At 32.9% G+C, this 11968-nt stretch overlaps 1 protein-coding gene across 2 annotated transcripts in view; it reads left to right on the forward strand.

The window, feature by feature from the left end:
* Positions 1-9908, forward strand: part of Vps39 (vacuolar protein sorting 39) — a 296426-nt gene extending 286518 nt beyond the window's left edge. For both annotated transcript variants that reach the window (XM_090410885.1, XM_090410886.1), the window contains exon 26: positions 8844-9908. In XM_090410885.1, coding sequence (XP_090267011.1) covers positions 8844-8916 — 73 coding nt within the window. In that variant the 3' untranslated portion in view covers positions 8917-9908. The remainder of the gene's footprint in view (positions 1-8843) is intronic.
* The last annotated feature ends 2060 nt before the right edge of the window (positions 9909-11968 follow it).

Consider the following 11968-nt stretch of genomic DNA (forward strand, 5'->3'; position numbering starts at 1 on the left):
TAAAAATATTAATTTACAGATCTTTGGAGATCCTATATGAGTTTAGTATTATGAAATATTTTGGTAGTAATAGAGAAATTATCCAGTAAGGATTCCATCTGTGTCATCATGTCACCCAATTTAGATAATGTCCTGAAAGTTTGGAGAAAAGCAGGTGGTTGCTCTTTGTCTCTAAGATATTTTATCAAATTTGACACAAAGGTTTATTAAGAAAGCACTAGCAGGGTCACCAGTAGCATATATATTCTTAAATGCCACCTACTCTCTTCCTTTCTACTTATCAGTAATTTTCTTCATTTGATAACAAATCTAATACACATCACGTTATTTAAGGAAATTAACAACATGAATAATATAATAGCTAAATAAATTTATTTCCAATATTTTGATAAAGTTAAATTAGCATCATTAGGGGAATAATACACTTGTATTAACACAAACATACAGGCACTATCAGTAACTGAGAACAAACAAGAAAAATATGGGGAGATCCATGATTCAGCATCACCTGTTGGCTTTGGGTGAGTGTTCTAAGTGTTGGACTGATTTTCTGCAGATGAGAATCTTCCACATGAGAGATAGTTTGATGGAACCATATTTGTTAGAATGGTTCATGAGGGCAGAAGCAGATTCAAGACAAAGCCTCTCAAATTTAAATTTACTTACACAGAGTAAAGTGGGTTTTTTCCCCATTGGATCCTGTGGCAGGTATCTAGGGCATGATTTTCTAAACCTGAGCAGCCATAAATGGTGCTCTGATATCCTAATGTTAACTGTTCTGGCTGTTTGGCTGTAATAGGAAAAGTTGCAGCTGCAGAGTATTCTAACTTTGGATAATTTGTAAGTGGTCACAAGATTGTATTTTTTAGGAGCTTGGCCACCTTTTTAGAAGTGCCCCCAGATATATGGAACAGTGAATGGTGTACAAACATAGATTACAAAAAATCCAAAAAATGCGTTATCAAATATTGCTAAACTTCAGTAATGTTTTGTAATGGCAACAGACAACTCGCAGAGTTCAGCCAACAGATATCAAGAAATGATCATTCTTCTTTTACCTTAATAGACTGTAAATTGTATAATAAAACTTTTCTTTACCTGAAATGTATTTTGCACATTGTTCATCCTGCTCATACAGCACGAGAGAGCCTAAGTTTGAAGTGAGTGTGCATACGTGTTGACATCCATGAATCAGTGCAAATCATAGTGACAGCTGGAAAGTTGTTTTCCTGTTGTGAATGTGGAATAAAATATTAGTTCCTTTTAGAGAGGGCAAAAAGTTAAAGAACAGAATTGGAGACCAATAGATTTATCTGAAAGAGTGTTTCAAACAGTTAGGAATAACCATAGTCTAAAAGAAATATTATTTTATATTTTCTCTTAGTAATTGGACTACTATTACTGTATAGTATTTTGTTGCTAGCACATATTTTGAAATGAAGATAGAACAATATAAATTGTTCTGAATGAGAAAATTTATACAGCCTTTGTATAGTTTTTTCATGTGGTATGCAATTATTTTAAGATTCTCTTGAATAAACTGTTACTTGGAGGCAAGTAATAGTTTATTACTTATTAGAAAAAATAAGTATTCTGAGAATTAACTTAGGAACAGTTCATCTAAATAGGAAAAGTTATGTACAAACTATCAAGTCAGAATTATGTGTTAAGATTGCTTTTTTTTTAAATTTGTGGTGAAACTTTCATACTGAAGGCTGAGTTATGACATGAAGAGCACCTCCTTTTAGAAGATGGATGCTGGTTTTGAATTCATAGGTGATCCTCCTCCCTCACTGACACACTTAAGCCTCTTTCTCACAGATGCATTGTTTCAGCACTGTCTTTTCTACAGTTACTTCCATGGATTGTGCTTTACTGAACTGGCAGCCATTGTCTACTTTCTGTTAGGTCTGTTAATACAAGAGTAGCAACCAATTCTGCAAACATAGTGAATCTGCTTCTCCTCTTCCTCTTTTTTTTCCATCTACTCCTGTCCTCTATGACAATTTTCCACATTAATGTTTCCCAACAATTGCAACTGCCATCTATGCAAAAAAAAAATATCAATAAATCTTTCCTAATCATCACCAGGATGGTTAGGAAAGAAGTTTCAGGTTCATCCTGTTCATTATTAGCATTCAACAATGTGTGAATGGAGCAAATATAAGGTGGTGTGGCCACTTAAATAGAATGGATGAGGAAATGTTAGCGAAAAAGGTGTCTGACGCCAAGATGGCAGAGCAAAGACCCAGCGAATGACCAAGGTGTAGTTGAATTGATTCAGTCAAAAGTGTCTTGGAAAAACGAAATGTTAGATACGAGAATACTGGAGTACTGACAAGTAATAGACTACTTTGGAGGAAAATTGTTGATAGGTGATTAATAATAATGCAGTGCTGTCATAGTAACCTGAATAACCCTTGGGGATACATATCAGGAAATTGATGACTTACAATTCAAATATAGATTATGTTGCACAATGTTATGTCTGTTTACCATGTAATTGTAGCATTTTGAACAGCTTACCTATTGGAAACTGGTCATATGCCTTGCAGATCTACAAAATTTAAATACAGATCTTTGTTATATTTCCATGATTTTTCAACTGTTTGTCTTAAAGTAGAAATCTGATCCTTACAATTATTTAGTCTGAACCCAGTTTGTTTTTCTGAAGTTTCTCTTCTACAATTTTTCTTAACTTTTTCTGGAGTATACTTGCATAAATCTATCTGGAACACTTGGTAGGGAAATTCCAATTTTCATATTTTGTAAGTGAGTCCCTGACTCCCTGGAGGTCTCTTGTAATAATAATATGAGAGCTCTATAACAATCATCTGGAATTTGACCATTTCACAGACCTTTTTAATTATGCAGTGCAATCACTGCAAACCTTTTATACTCCATATTATTATTATTACAAGAGACCTCCAGGGAGTCAGGGACTCACTGAGGAAGGCCACACATCATTCCAGTCATGCACTGTTTTATGAGAGAAAACCCTAGTTCTCACAACTGCATTCATTCATTCTCAACTTCCATGGATGCCTTTCATCCACTTGTCACCTTCTATTTTATTCTATTCTATAAAATGAAAAATTCCATCTACTGATATCTTGTATGATCCTTCCCGAAGTTTATAGATCTCTATCATATCAGATCTCTTTCTTGTGTCTGCTAGCATCTGTAATCTGCAAATTCTCAGTCTCCCCTCATAATCTACATTCCACACTCCCATTATCTTTAACACTCTTTGGTGAACCTACTCCACCATATCTGCATCACCTCAGAAACCAGGAGATGAAACCTGTGCACAATAGTCCAGATGAAGTCATATCAGAGTCATGTAAAAATAAGGTCATTTTTCCTCTTGACAAGACTCTGATATGATCTCATCTGAATTATTATCCACAGGTCTAATCGCCTGGTTTCTGAGGCAGCTCCACTGGAGGGTGCAGAGGAGAGTGTTAAAGATAATGGGATTGTGGGATGTAGACAAACATAATCTTGCCAATATAATATGTCATTGGATATCTCATTACATCAAACTGCATAATTTTACTAACATTAAACTGATAGCCATATGCCTTCAGTTCATTCCAGCTTATTCATATCATTGTACAAGCACTGCATGTCAGTTGCATCATCAGCAAATAGCTGTATGTTTCTTGTCAAATCCTTCCCATTGTCATTAATGTTAAGATTGAATAACAATGGACCAAAGACTAATTCCTGAGGTACCATTAGTCACCTTAAATCTTGCAGACTCACATCCCCTATATACCACTTACCACATTTCCAACTAGTAATTTATAATCTAATCCCATATTTTCCAACTTAAGGAACAGCCTTCCATGCTGAATCCTGTCAGAAACTTCAGCAAAAGTATGTATGTATCATGGTGTATCCATTTCCCTTGTTTAACTCAGTAGTCACATTATAAAATGCAAGCGGCTCAAACATGACCTTCCCTTAGTAAACTTTTGCTTTTACAAAGTGTGTATGCAACCTCTTACCAACTTTTCCAAAATCTTCACCAATGATTCTTATCCATATTTCAGGTTTCTGATGGCTTTTTCTATCTCAAGCAATTGATATGTGCACCTAAATTGGATTCCTCCAGAACGTCTTCAGTTTCTGTCATTTTTATCTTCTCTGGTTGCTTTAACATTTAATTTTCTCTCCATTTCAAAGTTTTTCAATAACTTCCAAAGCACATTGCTGCCTCTATTGATATTCATCTTCTATATTCTTCCCACAATTTTTGTTTAGTTACTTTGGCTTTCTTTACATTTTTTCTGTATTTTCTTAGAGTATCTGTTAACACTTGCTAGGAACTTCCCATATGCTGTCTTCTTTTCCAGGACTGTCTCTTTAACTTGAGTTCACCATGAAGTTAGTATTTTTCTGTCATTGAGAACTTCACTACTTGCTTCTCTTACTTGAATCACTGACTATGATTTCGTCAGAGTTTGCCAGTGATTTTCCAAGGTGTGGTTCTTGTTTTGAAATTTTTTTTGAATGGTATATGTATATTTAAGTCTATAATTCAAATCTGAAAACTGTGCAACTTCATTTCAAAACTTTTATATGCATTTTTACTTTCAATTATATTCCTTTTCATCCTGCTCAGAACTAAATAGGGATCACTTTCTATATCAAATTGCCTATTTATCCTTGTTTCCTGAACCAAGATATCACTCTCAACAATCACATAGTGAAACTTTTCTTGTTTTTTTCTCTCCATGTGAATTTGTGCATGTCTTTATTTTGGAACATGGTATTAGTACTAACTAGTTCATGTCCAGAATAGAATCCTGGCAGATACTTACCATTATTATTAGCTTTGTTCTTTTTTCCAAAACATTTCTGTGTGTCTAGTATTTATTTCCTCATCTGTTGTTTAGATCTGAGAAAAAGATTAGCCTGTCATTTTTTTCATGTCTCTTTAAAAAACCTTCCTTGGGACCATAAGTTCAAATAAGTCCCATTGCACAATTATGCAGTGTTTGATGTTTGCCCATATCTCTCTACTTGATATTGCCTGTTATTCAAAAAAATTATCTATGTTTAATGCTGAAAACCATAAACTACTACTACTACTTTTCCATAATCATTATTTCTTGAATATAACATCTTATTGTTTAGAAGAATCTCATCTATTTGTGTCTTGTTTTAACACTGATTACGATACTGATACTTCTGCAAGTTCCACTTCTTATGTTGATGGTATCTATCTTGATTTCTGCACATTTTAAGTTAGTTTTTTTTTTTTTTTCTCCAGTAAATGTTTGCCCTGTGGTGAAAACAGGAGCTATGTTTAATTGTGCAGCTGTCGTGCCATGATTAGAAGATAAAAATTGTCAACCAACTGTCTGTTCTGAAACCACAGTTGGTTCTCATATACCTTAAATGCCATGTGGAAATCTCCTTCCAGTTTTCTAGCTTTGAACCTTAAGTGACCTTGTATTAATTATGCTGATGTTCGATAATTTCACTTGAAAAGTATTAAATTTGAATAGTTCACATGAAATAACTCAGGATATTGTATACTCCTAGTGATTCTAAGAAAGTATGAAAAAATACAGCAAAGTTGGTAAGCAGCAAAGTGATCTTTTGCTGATAGTCAAATCTTCAGAAACACATAAAATGGGAAAATTTTCCCTTTTCAGTTATGTGACCAGAGATGATTGCATATGGCAATCATCTCTAGTCACATATGTATGACAAATGCTGGAAATCTGGTCACACATGTATGGCAAATGCTGGAAATTGAACACTTTCATGTTAATCATTTTACTGCTCATCTTTTTAAATCATACAGTTGACTCACTATAGAATATCCATAAGGACCACAAGAATATTCTATAATGAATAGTTTGTTATAGTGAATTTCTTTATTTCCATCTAAGCAGTATGCATATATGGCTCTGGTTGGAACTTTTTTTATTGGTTTGTCATGAGCATTTATAAGTGCTTACTGTAGTTAGAGTTGACTGTACTTATTAAATAGGTAACCTTTAAAATATTTAATTGAAAGGGAGATAGTAAATCCCGTTTTATTTTATAGCTGGGTACGAAACTCGGGTCGAAATCCATTGACATCCATAGCGTTTCACTGCCGAAAAAACTATCAGCAGAACCAAGTGTAAATGATCACTTGGGTAGTACCACACCAGGGCAACTCCATGCAAAGGGGGAGCAAGCTCTGTCACTAACTTTAATATTCTCTCATAATGTAAAACCCAGCTCCTAAGAGATGTATATATACTGTTTTACATTATGAGAAGAGGTCACTATCCAGACCAGTTTCAACCTTTTTAGAGGTCTCATCAGTGAGTAGGTAGACCTGGAATATCAAGGTTTTAAGTGAACCGAAACTTACATACCTCTACTATCGAATTGCCGAAGTGGTGTACTGTATATTGTTAAATATTGTTAATACAAAGATAAAGACTTTAAAATATTTATTTCACTCATTCATAAAAAAAAATGAAAAAATTTTAAAAATTACAAACATTGAAGTATATCTTAAAAGAAGAAATAAAAAAATTTAAATGCAGTTTTTTTCTTATTTGAAATATGTTCAGATATATTTTAATTAAAAACTTTCTGGTAATCTGCACTCTTTATTTTAAATTTATTTGCAAAAGTATATAAAAGAGTACAGTGGGTGTCTGCATACTGTAATATCACTTTCCATGGTTTACTTTTTGAACATTTTAAAAAAATCTCAGTCAAATCTGCTCGACTGTGATTTTCTGAGGTACCTGAAGCCCCCCCCCCCATTATAAATGAATGAAACTTTGTACCACCTATTAAGCAACAAGTTTGTACTCGAGAGTAAGTATTGTCATTCTGCAAAATAGATATTAAATAGATTGTGCACTTGATGTTATTTTCAAGCAGACTAAATTTGATTTTTTTTTTTTTTCATGTTTAAGTTTTAGTTAGGTTTTTTTTCCAGTTACTCGGGAAAAAAAAGAAAAATAAATAAGTATTACCTGAGAACTCCAGGAAGTCGAGGACTCTTCAGGGGAGGCCCTAGATCATCCACATCAACTGTCATACTTTCTCTTAAACTCATTAACACTGAATGCACTCACTGCTCTTTCAGAGAAAATCTTGTCCCCTTTTTTAACTGCACACACACACACTTAACTTCCATGGATTCCCCCATAAAATGAAAATTTTCATCAGTCAAACCCTTTAGAGAAGTTTATATCTTTTCTTGTTTACCAGTGTCTGCAGTCCACATACTTTCAATTCTTTATGGAATGTAGATTTCATAATCTACATTCCATAATCCCAGTATCACTTTGTTACTCTTCTTTGCATGCTTTCCACATCTTTATCCCCCCCCCCCCAAACATAGGAGACCAAATCTGTATACAGTAAAGTAGGTACTGTCTTCTCAAGGCCTTGTAAAGAGGCTAAATGATTTCCTTATTCTTACATGTGTATTATTTGTATCAACATTTATCCTCTGAGTTGTATTGAGTTGTATTTGAAGGATTTGCAATGTTACTTTTGAACTTTAATTTCCTATCCACCATAATGCCAAGCTCCCTATCCTTGTCAGTTTCTTGACAAGGATAGGGAGCTTGGCATTATGGTGCCAAGTGCATAACTTGACACTTCTTAAGATTCAGTTGAGAGTCATTATCATTTGCCCACTCTTCCACCTTACTCAAATCATTCTGTAAGTTCTCTATATCATTAGCAGCCATAATTTCCTTGTCCATCTTTGAATCATCAGCTAACATTTGAGGACCTCCTGTCAGGTCCTTCCCAGTATCATTAATGTATAATCTTTGGTTTTTCATCCCATCTTGTGAGTAGCACTACAGTGAAAAACGAGATTCAAGGTAACTTTCTGTGGTTAGGCTTCAAGAGCTTAGAGTACATGCATGATTTGGGATTTTGTAACATTTGAGCAAAATTTTAATGATTCACTACAATTTTATGAATTCTTTATTTGTATGGGATTCCTTGACTGCCCCTTAGAACTGGTTGAGCCCTTCTAATGAGGGATTAAGTACTATATCCTATGACTGTAACCTGTGTGTGTGTGTGTTCACGGGGCCGGTTTGCCTGCTTGTGGGATGAAAAATCCCAGATAAACTATGGGGGGGGGATCCCTGCTGTCCATGGCCAAGACTGGCTAACTTGGCTATGGCTGAGAAAGATCCTTAAGCTCCTCACATCGTTAACGGGAATTAAACCTAGGACACTCCTTTCCCAGGCATGCGGTTGCGAAGCACATAGCCACTAGGCTACTAGGCTATGCGCTTTTTTATGAATTGATGAATCATTTACTAAGTTATGATGCACCCACAAAAATAGAAAAGGAATCCTAGTGAATTTGTTCCAAACAAAAGCAAAACTTGCAATGCATATCATATCATTGAAAGTGTTTACATGCATATTTTCTTGAAAAGGAAAGGTTATGAACACTTTTTTTTACATCATCTTTAATAAAAGTAGCATGCACATACATATATATATATATAATCAAGACATTACTTTTCTTCTATCTGACTGCTTACTCTGTACAAATCTCTAATTCAACTATGAATGATTAAGTAGGTTTGACTCATAGACTTTTTTATCCATTAAAACTCAATGTTACTCTGACATGTTTCACTGTGAAATTCACACAACCTTGGAATATTTAGGCTATGGAAATTTAAACATGGAAAAGATGGGGGTGGGGTCTCCTCTGCTTTTTAATCATGAAATTCCCTTCCCAATTTATCTGTTTTTGTCCCAGTTAATCACAGTATGTGGACACTCATTATAATTGAATTGGTATCCATCATATAACTCACTGATTTTCTTTTCAGTGCCTTTGCAAGATTTCCTAATGGTGTTATTGTTCACTATTCGTGTAAAGACAGATATAGTGAGAGGAGTTAGCGTAGCCAGATGTATATGCTATGTACTTTTTTAAATGTTTATTGTAAAAAAAAGAAATGATAAAACATTTACATATGTGCTTTATGAAGTAAATGAAGATATGTTTGCATATACCTTTCACAGAAGATGGTACTCTACAGCCAACCAAAACCAAAAAAAAAAAAATATGAATTGTAAGTGAATGGTCTGTATGATTAACTCTTCAATTTCTTCAGAATGCATAAAGAATCATTTAATATATTTATACATATTCATATTGAATTGTAAAAGAGGAATCCAACCAACAAAGCTTTGTAATCTGTACTTAAAGACCTTGATTTTGGAACTTTATTACTAAATATATTTCATAAGAATTTACTATGGTTTTAGAAACTTAAATATTTAAGATTAATTTCTTTAAACTTTTAAAAAAGATTCATCTTCAGATAAATGGAATTAAAGGACATGATAGCTCTCTGATTTAAAAAATTAAATTAAATTAAACATGATTTTAATTTTTTATGGAAAACCATAGATCTGTTTTCTAAGTTTGATATTATGAAATATATGATAGTTTTTTATTATGTCTTTGTAAAATGTCAAACCTCAATATATACTGCTGTCAGAAATTAGAAAAGTTGTTTATATATCCAAGACATGCATTTCAGTAAGTAAAACTGTTATGACAAGATATATTTTTATATGTTTTAATTGCAACACTTATTTATGTTTTCAGATTGGAATAGCTATAGATTTGTAGAGATACAAGAAAAATTATGATAGTTTTTGATGTCTTAAGGAAAATGCCTTTGATTCATTTATTACTAAGATAAAGTATACCTCTACATGTCATTGCAAGTTATTTTACAAATTTGTTTTGATTCATATTGTATTAAGTTGCATTTAACATCACATATCAATGAAACATGCTTGTGAGAGATTTCTGTTATTGTAAAATATGTACATAAGATGTTCTTATTTGAGATTAATGAAACTGATTATATATTATGTAATATATGGATGTATGTTGTGTTTAATTAATAATTAATTTTAAATGTTTTTGTTGATCTTTAAGTCAAATACTATTGCCATTTAAATTTTCTAAAAAGAACAGCTTACTAGTGAGCTAATTCCTATTTAATGTATGAATTAATGCTTTTGAAATAACCACAACCACTCTGCATACATACATTTTTCTTAATATTTTTGTTTATGATGTCCAGCTATTTGTAAAATATGCACAGTTACTTCATGGAATTCACTATTGCAACAACAACAAAAAGAAATGCTGTTTAGAAATTACTAGTTTTCTAAACAGCCTTAGGATTCATGAGAGCCAACACTAGTCCTTAGGAAAGTAGACGTATGATAGTAGAACTAAATTATTACCTATTTGGGTACCTCTAAGGAGTCTTAAGACTTGTCTTACCTCATCTTTGGAAACTTTATTGTAACTCACACAATTTTAATACCTAGACCTGAATTCTTTCACTGTTAATGCACCCATTACTGCTGTCTTTAGCAATCCATTCACTATGAGAAGGAAAAAAAAACTCTAATCCTCACATCCTTTCTGACCATACTCTTATTCAACTTCTTACTCATCTTCTCAGTATCATAATCTTTTGTTCTCTCTGCTTCAGCCATGTATTTGAAAAATCTATCCTGTAAAGTTCTTTGAAAAACTAATTTACATAAGTTTGTCATATCATATCTTTTTGATACCGATTAATTTAACTCATGTTCAAGTAATACATGTTCCCTTAATCTGTCCTCACAGTCAACATTCCATAGTTTCATATATTTTAACTGCTCCTTTCCTTTCCATACTTTATCATTCCTTCTGAAAAGAGAAAAAAAGGAAACCAAATCTGAATACTGTTTCAGGTGTACAGTAGTAAGTGACACCACCAACAATATCAACAAACTTTTCTTGAAGTAAAAGGATACAATCCACTAGTTTCAAAATATATAGCCATGAGACAATGTATTATCACTTCGAAATGACTGGTTCCAGTCACATACCACATGTTTTGCATAGTGCAAAGCATATCAATGACTTATTGAGAAAAGAAAATAAATGGTCAAATGTGTTATCAGTATTTGCATTGTTGCACCAAGGCATGCATGAGAAAACAAGCTTTTGGACCCTTCGATTGATGACATTCAGCACTTCCAGAATGCTTGCCATATAAATTCTATCCTACTTAAGAGGTACAAAATTTCTGTGGAAAATGTTTCAAGAAATGTAGAATAGTGGTGCTTGTTTTCATGTTATAACTCATGTTAAAAGGAATTCAACATTCTATCAGATCAGTATTGATAACGATCACATTGTTTTTTATAAACATGGTTAAATGTTTAAAGTTTCATAGCATATTTGTATCATTTTGTTTCAACGACTCTCATATATAACATAAAACAGTCCACTGGTTGGTAGTTACATTAAAGCCTTTATTCATAAACAGTGTGTGATTGCATGGAAATGATCTAGAACTGAAACTGAACTCCTTAGTGTTTATTTAAGATATTACACTGTGAGAATCTATTATTTGTTTATCATTAAACCTGGGAATACAATATTGATTAAATGTTGTCTATAAATCGCTAGAAGATAATTTATCTATTTACAAATTTTGATGCATTCTTATTGAAGCATCACTTATCAACTTTAACTTCGCCTATTTTGTTTATTTCTTGTAACATTTACAACAACAAAGTGGATAATAATTATAAATATAACGGGGGTTTTTTTTAAAATAGCTATTTGTTATTGATATCAATTCTTAATATGAAGTATGCGTTTAATTTGTTAAGAAACATGTAGGAAAGCTAATGCCAAATAGTATTTACTCTAAATAAGGTAAATTCTTTTCAATAGTTTAGTCTCTTCTTTTGTATCTAATGCACATGTTGTCAACTATCAAAAAATCAACTAACGCCTTTTATTCCATAATAGGGAGTAGGCAAGGCCTTTATACCCTATCTAGCTTTTTGGAGACCGAGTGGGCAGTTCATTCTCCACCGGTAACCAATCGGAGATAGCTGGCCAATGTCTATCGCTAATTATAGC

The sequence above is a fragment of the Typopeltis vanoorti genome, chromosome 21 (assembly GCF_054136105.1).
Source record: "Typopeltis vanoorti isolate ZY-2024b chromosome 21, IOZ_Tvanoo_1.0, whole genome shotgun sequence".
NCBI lineage: Eukaryota > Metazoa > Arthropoda > Arachnida > Uropygi > Thelyphonidae > Typopeltis > Typopeltis vanoorti.